Source organism: Oncorhynchus keta, chromosome 28, assembly GCF_023373465.1.
Source record: "Oncorhynchus keta strain PuntledgeMale-10-30-2019 chromosome 28, Oket_V2, whole genome shotgun sequence".
NCBI lineage: Eukaryota > Metazoa > Chordata > Actinopteri > Salmoniformes > Salmonidae > Oncorhynchus > Oncorhynchus keta.
The window spans coordinates 44,712,663-44,730,221 of record NC_068448.1 but is presented as its reverse complement, the minus strand read 5'-3'; the positions used below and the strand labels follow the sequence as shown (position 1 = coordinate 44,730,221).

Below are 17,559 nucleotides of genomic sequence, written 5' to 3'. Positions count from 1 at the left end.
ATAGAATTCTCCCCCTACCCTCCATCTAGGCAAGTCTATTGTCCAGTTACCTGCTAATAGCCATAATGGCGCTCTACAACGTGACTGTGTGTGTTTGAAAGTGTTTTCCAGTAAGCAACAAATGGTTTACCTTCATTGGACAACTTTGTTCTGATATTTCAGTAATTCAGTGATATTTATTCCCAAAGTAATTTGTTATGGACCCATAACTAAGTAAACGTTGGCATTTTGAAAGAGTATTTTTATCATTAACGAAAAGCATAAAGATGCCATTATTAGTTACATTGTTTTGAATGTTCAGACTGGCACTAAGAACAGCGGGAGCTCGTGGTGCTGAAATTAGGCATATTCAAGTAGGTATAATTCATTTAAACAGTCTTCATTTTAATTACACTTTACTAACAACAAGAGGCCTGTGTTATTCCTATTTAAGAAATAAGCTGTAGGTCTACAGCAGTGGCAGTCAGCGCTGTTTAAGATGAGGGAGGATTATTTTTTTTTTTATTCCTGAGCATGGCCTTATTTCTATTACAGCATTTTGGATGACTCATTCATATTCCATTCACCCAGTTAAATGTAACAGTGATAGGTTTCTTCAACCTAGCCTATTAATGAAAGTTTACAATTCAGGTGCACACAGGTCGAGAGAGAAATTTGAGGTCAATTACCACCTTGTAAACTTGCCTGCATCTAGCTGATAGGGTGTAATCATTAGTCCAACATATATATATATATATATATATACTGTAAACCTTATTTGCAAAATAGTGTGTTTTAATAAATTATTTGGTGACATGTGACTAGACTTAGTATAGTTTAATAAAATAAAATGGAAAAACATTGAAGTTATAAAATTCACTGAGGATGGTCCTCCCCTGTGGAGTCTCCACTGGTCTACAGATTAAATATAGGCTGCTATATCCATACATTTCTCTGGCAATTCCTCCACCCACCATGCACCCCTTAAATAGCCTATGGCTGTTAAGACTCAAATTCAGGGGGTATGCCATAGGTCTACTTTTTGTTAAAGAAAACAACAGATTTGTACCTTGTCAGCTCGGGGATTTGAACTTGCAACCTTCCGGTTACTAGTCCAACACTCTAACCACTAGGCTACCCTACCACCCCCCACGGTGGTCTACGAACCCACAACCTTCTAGCCCACAGCCCTGTGCAATATCAAAATTCCTGCATTGCCATGTAGCCTAATGCTTACAGGACAAAGAACCGTTTCTAAAACTGTATCTAAGGCTCTGGTCAGCCCAAGAAGTGAGGGTAAACGGTAGACATGTTCTCTGCTATCCACTTTATGTCTGAATTATTTGGGTGTAGGGGAGGGTCACTTTTTTTCCAAATCAAATCAAATTTTATTTGTCACATACACAACCAGCAGATGTTAGTGCGAGTGTAGCGAAATGCTTGTGCTTCTAGTTCCAACAATGCAGTAATAACCAACAAGTAATCTAGCTAACAATTCCAAAACCGTATAGACACAAGTGTAAGGGGATAAAGAATATGTACATAAAGATATATGAATGAGTACAGAGCGGCATAGGCAAGATACAGTAGATGGTATTGAGTGCAGTATATACATATGAGATGAGTATGTAAACAGAGTGGCATAGTTAAAGTGGCTAGTGATACATGTATTACATAAGGATGCAGTAGATGATATAGAGTACAGTATATACGTATACATATGGGATGAATAATGTAGGGTACGTAAACATTATATTAGGTAGCATTGTTAAAAGTGGATAGTGATATATTTTACATCATTTCCCATTATTAAAGTGGCTGGAGTTGAGTCAGTGTTTTGGCAGCAGCCACTCAATGTTAGTGGTGGCTGTTTAACAGTCTGATGGCCTTGAGATAGAAGCTGTTTTTCAGTCTCTCGGTCCCAGCTTTGATGCACCTGTACTGACCTCGCCTTCTGGATAATAGCGGGGTGAACAGGCAGTGGCTCGGGTGGTTGTTGTCCTTGATGATCTTTATGGCCTTCCTGTGACATCGGGTGGTGTAGGTGTCCTGGAGGGCAGGTAGTTTGCCCCGGTGATGTGTTGTGCAGACCTCACTACCCTCTGGAAAGCTTTACGGTTGTGGGCGGAGCAGTTGCCGTACCAGGCGGTGATTTTGTAAGTGCTTTTGGTGACAAGACGAATTTCTTCAGCCTCCTGAAACTCACCTCATAGGCCATGACAGCAGTCTTCTCCATCTCCTTTTGACATGATAAACCTGCAATGTGGCAGAAGTGTAACGTTAACTGCTAGCTATATGGATATAGGAACAGTCATATGGCTAGCAGGCTTTTTAGTGCAGGACATATATCTAACGTTAGCTAACTACAGAGAATATAACGACGTTGACATATTTTTAACGTTAGCTAGCTTATTTTGCTGTCAGTGACTATGGCGTTCGCTACAACATACTTAACTACAGTAGTTAGCTAGTTAACTGATAAGTCATGATAGTATTGACAGTCACGTTCTGCTCTGAGAACGTGCATAGTTGTGCTCAAAACGTCTGGGAAGAGGGGGGGGGGGACAGATCAGCTTAACCACTGTTCTTACCTTATAAGACCTCCAACATTAGCTTATTCCTTTAGCCAGCAAATAAATAGCTTAGCTAGCTGGCTAGCTAGCACGCGTTAGTTATCTAGCACTAACAAACAGGAGTAAAATTCGTCGAGCTCGCGAGAGGCCAAATTAAGTGTGACAGACTTAATTTACGAACTTGTCATTCAGAGGTTGATGAGCATCAAAATGTCTAAAACCTGGACAAACACTCATTATCGTAATTAAAACAGGTCATCCGTCTCGATCACAGTGTACAACAATTCCGAAAAAGCAACAGTTCAGTCGCCAGCTGTTGCTTCGTTGTTATTCGCGCGAGGAAATCGTAATAAGATGTAGAAGGAAGTGAGATTTTGGGGGTCCTAAGAAAAGTGAATATGAATATGCGTCCCCTGCTCGCAGGAATGGAAATACATTCAAAACCAACACGATTGCCCACTTATGTCATAGTTGTCTTCACGATCACTCTACAATGTAGAAATTTAGTAAAAATAAATAAAAAACCTTTGATGAGTAGGTGTCCAAAACTTTTGACTGGTGCTGTATGTGTACTTGAGCCCAAGATTCTGGACCTTTATGGAACAAGGGTTTGCTTTCTCTGTCAATGTATGTACTGTTGCTATACTCCACTCTGGTATAAAGTTTGACTTCTCTTATTGTACTGTACTTTATATTGTTATTCACTCTTCAGTTTAATTGGCAATAGACAGACATTCTGATGGAAAGAACATTGTGGGTTCCCTTTTATTCTTAAAATCTTATGTACAAGTGTAACTTTTATTTATGTACAGTTTATATAGAAAGCTTATATACGTCATAATACATCAAACATTTCCCAATTGCACTAGTCTTTCACAGATGTATAATCAAAGTCAGTTTCTTTCCAAATGTCTTCGCAGAGAAGCTCATTTCTGTTGGTAAAGGCAGTTATTTACCTATAAATATTTAAGTGCTTTTTGCATTCTGGAGAAGGAAAATGACATAGAAAAAGATTCTCAGCAGCTGCAGAAAAGGGCAACCTTCAAATAGATAGTGAGCAGAGCAAAGTATGGATCAAGATCATCATGGTGAGGGTAAGACAAACAGACAACGAATGCACACATATAGCCACTTCAAAAAGGGCAGTCTTAATTCACCATAATTCTTTGAGTTCCTTCTTACAATTATTTTTTTCAACCTTTTCCATACGACACCAAAACAACATACATTTATTAAATGTTTTCGATGCATGACTGGATGCCTCCTGTAAACAGGTGAGTGGAGATTAAAGTGTATCTTTTTTCAGTCAGTGATCACATGTCCAGGCCAGATAGAGTACCCTCCTTCAGGACTGGGGGGTGTGAGGATGTGTGTGACCAGGCAGGGTAGTGAGACCAGGCATGATGGAGGAAAGGAAGAAGAGAATGGAGTGCGAGACAGGTCCAAATTTTCATAGATCTTCAGTCTGTTTGTCTTTAAATCCACAAAAATTAAGAGTAAAAAATATATTCATATAAAAGTAAACTATGTGTTGTCTCATTGGAAGACACAAAGGAGCACAAAAACAGAAATCGAAGGTTGACGACAAGTTTTATAATTTGCTTTAAGATGGTTTTACGAAGACTGAGTGCTGTTTGGAGGGGGCGGGGGAAGGACCGTGACATTTTGAAGGTGTGGCGACGACGGGCATTTTGGGGACAGTCTGATGGCCCCTCTCCATCCTCCCTCTTTCGTGGAGCTGAGCAGTCTGAGCTGCAGCCTTGGAGCAGCAGATCAGTCTGGAGGGCTGAGCACTTCTCTCTCAGTCCACCTGTCAGTAAGTCTTTCAGCCTGAGTCTCCAATGTCATTGTCCACAGGGGGAGGAATGCTGGACAGCACTGTGGAGCCGGTTCCTGCTGTAAGGTAGCCAGCGACTCCTGGACCTGAAGGAGACAGCCAAACAAAAAGAGACAGGGGATGAGAGACTGAGGAATGCTCAAGGCTGACCACTGAAATTGAATGCAGAGTGGTAAGGACTGAGGTCAACACTAGATTATCTGTTGAAGATGTTACATTGTGTGGTTGTTATGTTACAGGGCTGGCGGTGTGAGAGGTGGTAGTGGAGATGGCATACGAGTATATGAACTATTGCTACTTAAACCATCAGCAAGCATATTGCCACTGTTGACTTTATTAAGGGCCACTGTTGACTTTATTAAGGGCCACTGTTGACTTTATTAAGGGCCACTGTTGACTTTATTAAGGGCCACTGTTGACTTTATTAAGGGCCACTGTTGACTTTATTAAGGGCTTCCCCATCACTGGTTCAAAGGATTCCCTCATTGACTTGTGCTACAGTGATCCAGCCATTGTGTTTTTCCAATCCATATCCGAAGATGAGATGTGTTTGGGAAAGTGGAAATGGAAAAACTGAGCAGTGGCACAAGCTGGAGGGCCACAAGGATAGGAGTAGAGGTGGAGGTTTGGGTGGGTGGGGGAGCAAGGACAAAGTCTACCTGCAGTCAGAGCAAAGAGAGGAGTCCTGGGAGAACCATGCATAGGAAACTACAGCCCGGTCCGCAGGGGGCTGCTGGCCGCCATGAGAGAGGGAGTGGACACACCTGAGTAAGAAGGAAACGTGGAGGAAGACAAAGGGAAAGAACAGGAGGAAGAGAGGAGAACAGAGAGGAAAAGTAGGGAGGGTATAAGGCTGCGAGGCACTAAGTGAGGAGTCAGCAGCCACAAAGTGCTCAATGGAAGCATAGTAGAACGAAGGGATTCAGATTGGGCTTGTACAATGCCCCCTCTTTGTAGTGCTTAATATACTGTGTGTGTCTCTGGATTACATCCCCACCTGTGATGTACCCTGCAGTCTGGGACTCTGAGATGAACAGGTCATGCTTCTGGTCTTTGAAGGCACTCCACACAGTGGACCGATTCAGGATTTCATTCACCTGCAACACAGGACCTCTCAGACTGATAGAAGTGTACAGTAGCAGTGAGGATAGGATAAGATCAATTTTAATGTCCCGAGGGGAAATGACACACAGTAAGTACTGCAATATATTGCTTATATACGGATTGATATATTGATTGACATAGTCGTGGTGCCGAACCTGTTCTCCATAGTGCAGACTGCGTGTCATGGACTTGAGAGCCTTGACGATCTGAGCCTTGGTGGCCGAGGGGTTGTCTAAGGTCTCCAGTCCAATTCCTTCCAATAGCAGCAGGAGGTACGGCACCAACTCCACTCGGAGGGCCTGTGTGTGCATGTAGGACCCCATCAAAACACTCAAATTACATGGAATAACAAGTAAAAAAGGGTTGAACGCAAGCACACCCTGTGTTTTCACCTAAGGAATAAACAGGGGGAAAAAATGTTGAGAAAATGGTACCCTAATCCCTATATAGTGCACTACTTCTGATCAGAGAACTATGGGCCCTGGCCAAAAGTAGTGCACTGCATAAAGAATAGTGTGTCATTTGGGACTCAACAAATGACAGATGAGCTACCTGAGACACGAGGTCTGTCTGCTCTCTCTGGAACATGCGGTTCAGCGCCTCACAGGCCAGTCCTGCCATGTCCGCCCTCATCTTCATCCCACTCATCAGCGGACCGATGGTCTCCAGAGACGCCATAGAGCGCACACATTGCTGCGTGCACACATACACGTGTACACAAACAGACACACAAAAACACAGCATTAGACTTGTCACCAAAAGCACTCACAAACTTCTACAGATGCACAATCGAGAGCATCCTGGCGGGCTGTATCACCGCCTGGTACGGCAACTGCTCCGCCCTCAACCGTAAGGCTCTCCAGAGGGTAGTGAGGACTGCACAACGCATCACCGGGGGCAAACTACCTGCCCTCCAGGACACCTACACCACCCGTTGTTACAGGAAGGCCATAAAGATCATCAAGGACATCAACCACCCGAACCACTGCCTGTTCACCCCGCTATCATCCAGAAGGCGAGGTCAGTACAGGTGCATCAAAGCTGGGACCGAGAGACTGAAAAACAGCTTCTATCTCAAGGCCATCAGACTGTTAAACAGCCACCACTAACATTGAGTGGCTGCCGCCAACACACTGTCATTGACACTGACCCAACTCCAGCCATTTTAATAATGGGAATTGATGGGAATTATGTAAATATATCACTAGCCACTTTAAACAATGCTACCTTATATAATGTTACTTACCCTACATTATTCATCTCATATGCATATGTATATACTGTACTCTACATCATCGACTGCATCCTTATGTAACACATGTATCACTAGCCACTTTAACTATGCCACTTTGTTTACTTTGTCTACACACTCATCTCATATGTATATACTGTACTCGATACCATCTACTGTATGCTGCTCTGTACCATCACTCATTCATATATCCTTATGTACATGTTCCTTATCCCCTTACACTGTGTATAAGACAGTAGTTTTGGAATTGTTAGTTAGATTACTTGTTGGTTATCACTGCATTGTCGGAACTAGAAGCACAAGCATTTCGCTACACTCGCATTTAACATCTGCTAACCATGTGTATGTGACAAATAAAATTTGATTTGATTTGATTTATACACTTCTAAGTTTGACAAGATTTAGTGTACATGGCAAGATTGTTGACCTCATTACAATCAAATCAAGACTATTGTAGACTCTATATGTAGTTAAAGTTCACTTGGTCGTAGTTATACAGCTACATTAATACATCAGCCAATCATAGCTTGCTAAACTAGGTCACCCTGTCTGTCATATAGAATATCATCTCATGTTGTGGAAAGCCACCATAGATTGATCTCACCTCATTATCTGAGAGCACGTGGATGAGGCGGATAGAGCTCTTGGGCACGGCATTATTCTTGTGGGTCAGTGCTGCCAGGATGCGGTGCAGGTGTCCCAGGGGAGGGACCTGATCACACAGCTGTGTCTGGGTGCTGAACAAACACACTGCCGCTGTGGTAACTGTCTCCAGGGCCTCACCCTGTTGGAAATGAGCAGTGATGGTTAGAAATTGAGATGTTAGCGTACAAGCATAGAAGTGGATATTCTGTACAGGGTCTTTTATGAAATGACAATAGATATTTTCCTGCTCAGTTACAGGAAATGTGTGTGTGTGAGAATTATGCTTTAATTCACTCACTCAGTGAGATAATTTCATGGTGGCAAAGATATGAATGTGTGGGTGTCCTCACATTGGGATTGTTAGTCTCAAATAGCTCAGTAATAGTCTCCAGGAGGGACACTAGAAACTCCCGGGGTTTGCGAAGCACCCAGCCCGGCTGAGCGATGAAGATACGCAGGAAGACTCCACCCACCGCCAGCTCACCCTGCCCGTCCCCGTACGCCACCGTGAACTCCTCTGGCAGCTGCAAACACAGTTAACATTGTATAATATTAACACACCGTGTAATTAATGTGATTACTGTTGTTTACGCTGATTCCTTTGGGCATTTATCAGGTCACCTTATTCACTGTTTACTACACAGCGAAAAGTATTAGTAGCAAATAAGATATCCATCACATTTACATGAACATGGCTCCATTTATTGAATTGAATGAACTTACTCTCCAGCTAACATCAGGATTATCCTTTTGCTGCTTAAAGTGCCTGCAGAGTAAAAGGGAGAAAAACATGAGATAAAAGATACAAATCACATGGTCAATAAGAGAGAAGCCCAGAAAGAAAGTTTGCATACTCGAGCATCACCTCCCGGACGGTAGTGGAGACGGTCTCCCGAGAGCTGTCGTTCCAGATGAGCTCGGGGTTCTCATGTGTCCCCTCAAAGATGTGCACCGCCGCCTCCGCGTTGTCCCGCATAGCGTCCATGAACACGCCGGGCAGGAAACGCATCAGAGTCAGACGCACCTGAGGGGGAGAGAGGGATAAGGATAAGGATGAGGGAGAAAGAAAACAGGGCCCTAGCCAAAAAGTAGTGCAATATATGGTGAATAAGGTGCCATTTGGGATGCAGAGCTAAAGTATTCTCTACAGAGTGATCGCTCTCTTCCTGTGGCAAGCCACGCAAGGATACTGACTGACCTTTGGCCCAACCAGCTTGTCTGAGGTCATCTTGGAGAAGAGCTCGGCCGTCTGGGAGCGCACCTGGGGGTGGGTGGAGTTACAGAAGAGGTCCAGTAGGTAGATCAATGCACCTGGAGGAAGACGGGGGAGAGCAGTGTTTGACATGAAAAATGGCTAAAAAAAGTAAAGCTCTTTCCTGGGATGATAAAAATAAATATGTCTATGGTTCAAAACGAACTCTGGGACAGTTCTGGGATGACACATCCAAAATTCATACAACCACATAAAAAAAAATATGTAAAAAAGCAATGAGGCTGATGAAACAGATCAGACCAGTTAGCTTAAAATGTTGATCAAGTTTTATTTCTTAATATTATAAGCGCAACAATGTGCACATGGCTGTAGGCTACACGCAAACGGTCCAAAATGCAATCAGAGGGAAAACACCATTCTCAAAAGCGCACCGCACGCATAAGCAGTTTCAGCTGACAGATGAAAATATATGTTCGAAATTAAGAAAGCGGGGAGATCTAAACATGAAGCATTGGTTAGGCCTACTAATATGACTAGGATTTATGCATTTGGCTGTTGGACAATAAAATAACGAGAACATGAGAAAAATGCTGGTTTTATGGGCATATTAAGTGTTTGTAAATAATTCCCTCCACGGTTCTATTTTGGCTAGGCTACTTTGAAACAAGGTAAGACATGCTTCATAATATGACATAACATTTCCAGGTTTTAAACAGTATGTTTAAATAGTTTCAAAACGCTGACTGCCTTTTGCTCAGATTCAATGTGGGTTATGTACTGTACGGTGCGCAACACCGTACATAACCGTTCTGTTGTGACCATTTTATCTGAACGAACCTTGCCTCAAATATGTCGATAGAATCAAGCCTTTACGATTAAAGTTGAACTATCCTTCATTATATTTGTAAAACATGACTAGCATATAGCCTTTATTTATGTCATTAAAGGTCTCAAAGTTTGGCTACATTTTCAGGAGTCTCCCTCCTGTCATTCTGACAACTTAAATCTATATTCTACTTGTCCAACATTTTTTTTTTTTTTTTTTTTTTTACTTGTCTTTGACAAGAGGAAAATCGTTATTGTCAATCCCTGGAGAGTTACCCATGACAACAGATGATGATACAAGTAACTGCAAAATAGCAGAAACATTTGAGTAAATGAGGGATATAAAGTATAAAGCAGGGGCTTCCACACAGGTGGGGTTCCTGAGTTAATTAAGCAATTAACATCTGGTCATGTATAAAAATGCCCATTATTTTGGCTACGATGGCTGACTTTGAAAGAGGAGTCTCAAAAGGAGCATCGGAGGTTTAAAGTGTGTGTGCGTCTCTCAGTCATCAGATCTTAACCCAATTGAACACTTATGGAAGATTCTGGGGGAGAGCCGGAGAGAGCTTTTTCCACCACCATCATTGGAGGAATAGTGTTGCATTCCTCCAATAGATTTCCAGAGACTTGTGCTGCTTTTAGACTTACACCAGTGTTACACTAGTATATACACCCTTATGTTATAGTAGGGAAATTGTTTAAAAAAATAGGGCTGGCAGTGATGACTTTTAAAGTGCAGAATCAACAACCTCTACATAACCAAAACAGTTGCTTTATGAGAAGGTGTTACAGTTCACAGTTAGCCATTGTTATGTAAATGAGAGCTGAAAAGTACCAGTGGCCTGGCTTTGGCCACAGGTAAGAGCTTGGCCCAGTAAGAGACAGGTGCCAGCCCGCATAGATGTAAACAGAAAAGTTTGACCCTTTTGGTAAAAAATGTAAATAAAAAAGGGGTAAATCCTGTATGGAAATGTGCCATGGTTGATTCCAAGGCGCATTGAAGCTGTTCTGGTGGCTTGTGGTGGACCAACGCCCTACTAAGACACTTTATGCTGGTGTTTCCTTTATTTTGGCAGTTACTATAATACTGTATATTCAATAACAATCTGCATAATACTGACCCTTAGCCATAGCTTCTTTGACTATCTTTGTGTTGGAGGTCAAGGCGTACAAGGTTTCCAGTACAAGCTGCCGGCCTGAAAGGAATACATAAAATCAGACAGGTTTTGAATAGTGTAGAAAGGAGTAGTAGATGAAGTAGGTGTTATGTGGTCTTACTGGAAGGCAAGGAGTGCAGCAGCACCAGTAGGTTGGACAGCACCAGGGACTCAGCGATGTTGGCCACACATTCCTGGTTGGAGGTGACCGTGTTCACAACCTTGGGGAGAAAAACAAAGAGTGAATATATGTGAGTGAGTGAGTGAGAGAGAGAGAGCATTTGAGTTGAGTGTCACTGTACCTCCAAAGCTATTTGCTGCACCTTCCCAGCCCCGTGAACACGTAACAAGGAGAAGAGCAGCTTGAAATTGCCGATGCACTTGGTCTCCGAACCTGGGGTCAACACAGGTCAGAGCACACGTTCAGGTAATGAAAAAAGCTAAGCATTTTTTTAAAGAATGAGCGGTGGTTGTATATTATACAGTACCTGGGTTGTTCTTAATGACGTTGCGCAAGGCCTCCAGGGCCATCTCAGCCCAGTGGAGCCTCTCTGCGTGCTGCTGGGACTCCACTTTGTTGCTCTGGGACATGGCCAGCAGGGTGGTGAGGTACTGGGCCTGGGAGCCCACATAGTCCAGCAGGCTGGCCGCAAATGCCTTGGGGTACTGGACCATAATCAACAGGGAGACATTTTACAGACTAATAACAAGGCCTATAACATCTGATCTTATGTTTAAACTAAATATTTGGATGGTTATAACCATAGAAATACATCAAATTTCTAGTGTTCTATTTAATTACATGGTTGTATCTAAATACATACAGTACCAGTCAAAAGTTTGGACAGACCTACTCATTCCAGAGATTCTTTATTTTTACTATTTTCTACATTGTAGAATAATAGTGAAGACATCAAAACTATGAAATAACACATACTGTATGGAATCATGTAGTAACCAAAAAAGTGTGAAACAAATTATATATTTGAGATTCTTCAAAGTTGCCGCCCTTTGCCTTGATGAAAGCTTTGCACACTCTTGGCATTCTCTCAGCCAGCTTCATCAGTTATTCGCCTGAAATGCATTTCAATTAACAGGTGTGCCTCGCTAAAAGTTAACTTGTGGAGTTTATTTCCTTCTTAATGCGTTTGAGCCAATCAGTTGTGTTGTGACAAGGTTGGGGTGGTATACAGAAGATAGCCCTATTTGGTAAAAGACCAAGTCCATATTATGGCAAGAACAGCTCAAATAAGCAAAGAGAAACGACAGTCCATCATTACTTTAAGACATAAAGGTCAGTGAATACGGAAAATGTCAAGAACTTTGAAAGTTTCTTCAAGTGCAATTGCAAAAACCATCAATTGCTATGATGAAACTGGCTTTCATGAGGATCGCCACAGGAAAGGAAGACCCAAAATTACTTCTGCTGCAGAGGATAAGTTTATTAGAGTTACCAGCCTCAGAAATTGTAGCCCAAATAAATGCTTCAGAGTTCAAGTAACAGACACATCTCAACATCAACTGTTCAGAGGAGACTGTGTGAGTCAGGCCTTCATGCGCAAATTGCTGCAAAGAAACCACTACTAAAGAACACCAATAAGAAGAGACTTGCTTGGGCCAAGAAACACGAGCAATGGACATTAGACCGGTGGAAATCTGTTCTTTGGTCTGTTGAGTCCAAATTTGAGATTTTTGGTTGCAACCGCTGTGTCTTTGTGACACAGAGTAGGTGAACGGATGAGCTCCGCATGAGCAATTCCCACAGTGAAGCATGGAGGAGGTGGCATGACGTGGTTTTCTGATTACACTACACGGTCTGTGATTTATTTAGGCACACTTAACCAGCATGGCTACCACAGCATTCTGCAGCGATACGCCATCCTATCTGGTTTGCGTTTAGTGGGACTATCATTTGTTTTTCAACAGAACAATGACGCAAAACACCTCCCGGCTGTGTAAGGGGTATTTGACAAAGAAGGAGAGTGATAGAGTGCTGCATCAGATGACTTGGCCTCCACAATCACCCAACCTCAACCAAACTGAGATGGTTTGGGATAAGATGGACCGCAGAATGAAGGAAAAGCAGCCAACAAGTGATCAGCATTTGTGGGAACTCCTTCAAGACAGTTGGAAAAGCATTCCAGGTGAAACTGGTTGAGATAATGCCAAGAGTGTGCAAAGCTGTCAAATGGTGGCTACTGTGGAAGGACCACCAGAGGTGGCTACTGTTTGCTCCCACAGACAGTAGCCCAACCCGGCATGTGAGTGAAGGTGATCAGAGGCAATTAAGGCCAGCTGACGGTACTAATGAGCTATTCTCTTCCCCCTACAAGAGCAAGGAGGGAACTGGCAGAGGGGGGAGAAAAAAAAAGTGTTTGCTTCTACAAAGGAGAGGATGTACCTTTCGGGAAGGGAGAAGGGGACACACCACCTCTAGGGAATGGTCACCATGGATCCGGGAAACCACCCGAAGGGGGCTCTCCATGGACAGATCATGAAGGCGGTGACACACCCGTGATTTATGTTATAGTTTAAGATACTCACCTTCTGTTCCTTGTTGTTGTGAAAATGTGTTTTCCTTGGGATATCATCCTTGATTGTGTTGGGGTGTTTGAGAAGGAAAAATACCTCAATAGAGAACTTTGTTCAATTAAGAAAACTTGCTCTTGACAAGTTCATTCCACCTTTCCGCTTTAGAGCAACCTCCAAGTACTTGGTCCGCTCACACTACTTTGAAGAATCTCAAATATAAAATACATTTTGATTTGTTAACACTTTTTTGGTTACTACCCGATTCCATACATGTTACTTCATATTTTTGATGTCTTCTTTAACAGTATTCTACAATGTAGAAACTATTTTTACTTTTTAAAGAAAAAAACATGAGGTGTGTCTAAACCTTTGACTGGTACTGTACGCATTACCAGATAATTATCTGCAGGTTTTCAGATATTACTGTGAGCTGCGTGAAGCAAATGGATTACCGTGACTGTGTGCTACTTAATGGCATGACAATGTTGTTAGTACCAATTTGATTGAATAATGGTTGACAGTGACTAGTATGGGGCTTGGTTTGACACTAAACTGAGTGTTGGGGCTCACCTCTAGAGGATAGGCAGGCTGCTCGTTGTAGACGCGGACAAAGACCTCGCCCAGGATAAGCTCTTTACCATGGTCACTGAACACAAACTCTGAGCCAAAGCTCTTATCGTTATCCCCCTAAGACAGAGACACATTTCTATATACAGGCCTAATAATACACTTTTACAGTGATCATAACACAGATGTCCATTGCAGCATCCCAAAAGGACCCGGGTCAAAAGTAGGGCACTATACAGGGAAAAAGGTACCATTTGGGACGTAGCCACATTCTAGAGTCAGTCCAAGTGCTCTGCTCACCCTCCTGATGTTGGCCTCTTGCTGGGCCTCTAGGAACTCCAGAAGCTCGGCCCGGGTCCCGTTGTTCCAGATAAGGTAAGGGTTCTCTGAGTTGCTGTTCAGCAGCTTCAATACCTAGTATGACATACAGGGGAAAAGACAAGGGACAGCTGCATGAGTGAGTGAGTGTGTGAGCGGGCATGAAGTGTGGCATATCAGAGTATATCCTCAAGAGTGTTTTAACTAGTGGGTCTATGAGTATGTGTCTTTGTGTCTAATCTACATATTCCCTTTCACCTTTTCCAATATCACTCACCTCTGCTGGTGCCCCCGACCCTAACCTCCTCGATATATAGGGTGTGAGCATGGCCGCCAGGCTCTTACGAATTGTAGGGTTCTCCGGGGGTTGCCCCTCCACCCTGTTAGTCTCCACTACACCTCCATCTCCAGGGGGTGGGTGTGTCGGGGCGTAGCCCCCCAGACGACTGAGGGCCACCAGGCTGAGCTTGGCCAGGCTGTTGGCCACCTCCTGCTGGTTGGTGTCCTGGCTGGTGGCCACGCCGCTCTCCTCCAGCGTGTAGTCATAGTTGAACAGATGCACCAGGAGGTGCCAGAGCACGCCGGCATGGTACAGGTGCGTCTGCAGGAAGTAGTCCACGGCGAAGGAGCTGACGCACTGCACGGACAGTGCCGCTGTCCGCTGGAGACCCTGAGAGAGAGAGAGAGCAAGAGGATAAGAGATGATTGCTATCAATTGAAGGTATGTGCTCACATTTAAAATGCCACTTTTTGGAAGTATAAGTTTGTGTACTTTCTGCATTGGATGACAGAGTGGTATCTCATTAGTACATACAGAGCCAGAGATATAAGGTGTTGTTACATGATTAAGTAGAGGTCTCACCTTCCCATAGTAGAGTATGTGACACAGATCCCTGATGATGTTGGGCAGCTCGATGATCTTCTCCCGGCACTCCTCAAACTGAGCCGCTACACTGTAGCACTTACACACCTGGCCACACACCTAGGAACAGACAAAATAACACAGCCCATTAACGACACTGAACAGTAACACTCATTTCCAGCCTGACATGTTTGGGTTAGAATACAGTGAAATTAGTGTGACAGAGGGATATTTGTGTATCTGTTGTGTTGTTAAATATATATATATTTTTTTAAATGTGATTTTACACTTTATTCAGACAGTAAGGAAATTAGAAGGGGAGACAGGCAAGTGGGATAAAGAATAGAAAGGGTAAACAAGGCTTGAATCCTTGTCTCCGGTGGGGGAATTGTATATAAGATGTGCAGGGAGTGTTACCACTCCACCACGGCCTGGCACTGTGGTGGTCTTACTTGAACAGCCATGTCATCAGTCTTGCTGGAAGCGGTTAAAACAGCGACACACCGGGATAGGGCGTCCAACAGAATCTGGTGGAAATGGGAGAGGGATATTTTTGGTGGACAATGTTATACACCAGAAAAGTATAAATGTAAGAATGTCGATCACAAAAGGTGAACATTGTTGCGATATCTGAATCGTATTTATTAGCGCACACGGTTTCAAAACGTAGCAAAATGTTTTGCAACGGAAAATGAAAAACTAACATTTCTTATTGGACACCTACCTCCCTGTTATAGTAATTTACTTCCATTGAATATGACCCTGATATGTGAACAGCCAGTAGTGTTGTTAGTTTTACCTCAATGCCGTGTTCTCTGCGTAGTTCCTCAGCGTTGAGGGCAGAGCAGTTGACCGTGTGGAAGGCCAGCTCGATTGCAGCTGGGAGCAGGGGGGAGCTCTTGGAGAACAGCTGCTCGTCACCCGTCTCCATGGTGATGGTCTTGATGAGCATTGGGTAGCCGGCGTACTTGTAAGGTTCCAGTTCTGTCGACAAAGGATAACAAGTGCCTTAAAGGGATAGTTCACCCAATTTACAAAACAACATATTGGTTTATTTGGCCTGTAAGCAGTCTATGGACAAGGTAAGATAGCAATCCAATCCTTTGGTTTTATTTACATGGCCACCGTCTCCAAATGCTAACCTTTTAGCATTTGCGTCCAAAAACCAATGCAAGTTAATATGCCCTGACATTATAATTGTTGTCTGTTTTTATGTCCAATTCACCTTAATAACATTAAAAAAATACAATACTACAGACAATGCAGAATGATGCAGAGAGTATTAGAATGTCAGACCTTGTTTGTGTCTGTTGAAGAGGATACTCTGGGCTTTGAGGATGAGGATGATGTTCTCAGGGTCGGGGCCATCAATAATGCGGGCCGACTTGGTGCACAGGAACTCATAGGCCTTGTTCACCTTCTCAAACATTTCCTGAACACACAAAGAGACACAGCCTTGAACACACACAACTCTGAACAATGAAAGTAAATGCTCCAAGACAGGAGTGGAAAACTGCTCAAACTCTGATAATAGCTATGCCCCAAATGGCATCCTAATCCCGATATCTGTGGTCACTGAGTCAAAATGTACGCCGAGATCCACCGCTCAGATAAAAACATGACTTAAAAACATAAGCCTATGCAACATAATCCAATTAAAAACAGTTCTGTAGCAACGGGGTTTGTGCAGTAGGCTATAGGCCCAATACATTATCACTGCATTTTGGCTATGCTTGAAGTGCCCTACATTATTGTTATTCTCAGACCATTTCAAAATTATATTTCAAAACTTGTGGTATATGATAAAACTGGTAATAGAACAGTTGTCGTATTACTTGTAAGGCACAGCCGAGTGGGCCCAATTTAAAATAAATTGCTTTGCTCAATGCCCCTCCACTCTCCCTCCACTGAGACTGACCAAAAAGGGGACACCGTCTTCCAGCTGATGGGGAAACTCTAGTCACACCGCATTATTTCTGCCTCATGCACAAATTCATGTTGTAACTGCTATGACCAGAGAAAGTGAAACTTCCCTCCATATGAAAAAAGACCCAAGTCGCTAACATGAATAATGCAAGCCTATCGATACACTCATTCGCTGCAGTGCTGGTTGTAGTGCAAGTAGGCAGCAGCACATTTTATGGCTTATAAAAGTGTTGAATAAAAAGTGTTGACGGTGCAGAGTAAAAACTTAAACATGAACTCACTCATAGAAACAGCTGCTCTTCAGTTGTTGATGACAGGCTCGGTCTAGTTTTTAAATCTCACAGTATCAACTTTGCTGTGTGCTCGAGGAAGCTTCAGATAAGGTAATCTGAGCTATCCGATTGGTCGGCTGTAGGCTTATAGGTGCACTTGATTTGCTGTCCGGGCATACCGGAAAGGTGGAGTTTATAGCTTCAGACACATTAAATGGTTAAAAATGGGAACAAGTGCACCTACCGCCAACAGTGTGAGACGAATAACAAAAAATAGTAATGTGAGGCTTTATCGTTGGGGTTTTTACAGAAATGTTTGGGGACCGACTAGGATGGTTGAAGGTCGACCAGCCACACAACACAGAAGGCCCAATAATATAGGGTCATGTTCATTTGGTCATGCGATGGAAAACATTTTTAAAAAACACGTTTCAAGTTTTGTTTGTGACCACTGCCCTATATAGTGCACTACATAGGGAATAGGGTGCTACCTG

The 17,559-nt window shown here is 43.1% G+C and overlaps 2 protein-coding genes across 6 annotated transcripts in view; both read right to left on the bottom strand.

Annotated features, from left to right (window-relative positions):
- The window catches only part of LOC118361468 (transmembrane protein 108-like), a 107,486-nt gene extending 104,575 nt beyond the window's left edge, over positions 1 to 2,911 (bottom strand). Inside the window, exons 1-2 of the mRNA XM_052483162.1 lie at positions 2,571 to 2,911; positions 1,926 to 2,235 (exon numbers count right to left, since the gene is read on the bottom strand). The gene's annotated coding sequence lies outside the window, so the exon portion shown is untranslated. The remainder of the gene's footprint in view (positions 1 to 1,925; positions 2,236 to 2,570) is intronic.
- Positions 2,912 to 3,286: 375 nt separating this feature from the next.
- Positions 3,287 to 17,559, bottom strand: part of LOC118361467 (dnaJ homolog subfamily C member 13-like) — a 64,232-nt gene continuing 49,959 nt past the window's right edge. For 4 of the 5 annotated variants that reach the window (XM_035741424.2, XM_035741426.2, XM_035741427.2 and 1 more), the window contains 20 exons: positions 16,164 to 16,299; positions 15,667 to 15,851; positions 15,320 to 15,394; positions 14,868 to 14,987; positions 14,283 to 14,675; positions 13,988 to 14,101; positions 13,691 to 13,807; positions 11,077 to 11,254; positions 10,891 to 10,982; positions 10,710 to 10,809; positions 10,553 to 10,627; positions 8,589 to 8,701; positions 8,245 to 8,414; positions 8,114 to 8,156; positions 7,741 to 7,914; positions 7,350 to 7,529; positions 6,046 to 6,186; positions 5,649 to 5,792; positions 5,387 to 5,486; positions 3,287 to 4,475 (listed from right to left, as the gene is read on the bottom strand). In XM_035741424.2, the coding sequence (XP_035597317.1) occupies positions 4,378 to 4,475; positions 5,387 to 5,486; positions 5,649 to 5,792; positions 6,046 to 6,186; positions 7,350 to 7,529; positions 7,741 to 7,914; positions 8,114 to 8,156; positions 8,245 to 8,414; positions 8,589 to 8,701; positions 10,553 to 10,627; positions 10,710 to 10,809; positions 10,891 to 10,982; positions 11,077 to 11,254; positions 13,691 to 13,807; positions 13,988 to 14,101; positions 14,283 to 14,675; positions 14,868 to 14,987; positions 15,320 to 15,394; positions 15,667 to 15,851; positions 16,164 to 16,299 (2,748 nt within the window). In that variant the 3' untranslated portion in view covers positions 3,287 to 4,377. Of the gene's footprint in view, positions 4,476 to 5,048; positions 5,154 to 5,386; positions 5,487 to 5,648; positions 5,793 to 6,045; positions 6,187 to 7,349; positions 7,530 to 7,740; positions 7,915 to 8,113; positions 8,157 to 8,244; positions 8,415 to 8,588; positions 8,702 to 10,552; positions 10,628 to 10,709; positions 10,810 to 10,890; positions 10,983 to 11,076; positions 11,255 to 13,690; positions 13,808 to 13,987; positions 14,102 to 14,282; positions 14,676 to 14,867; positions 14,988 to 15,319; positions 15,395 to 15,666; positions 15,852 to 16,163; positions 16,300 to 17,559 lie in introns of all 5 variants that reach the window. The other variant, XM_035741428.2, reaches the window with a different exon arrangement.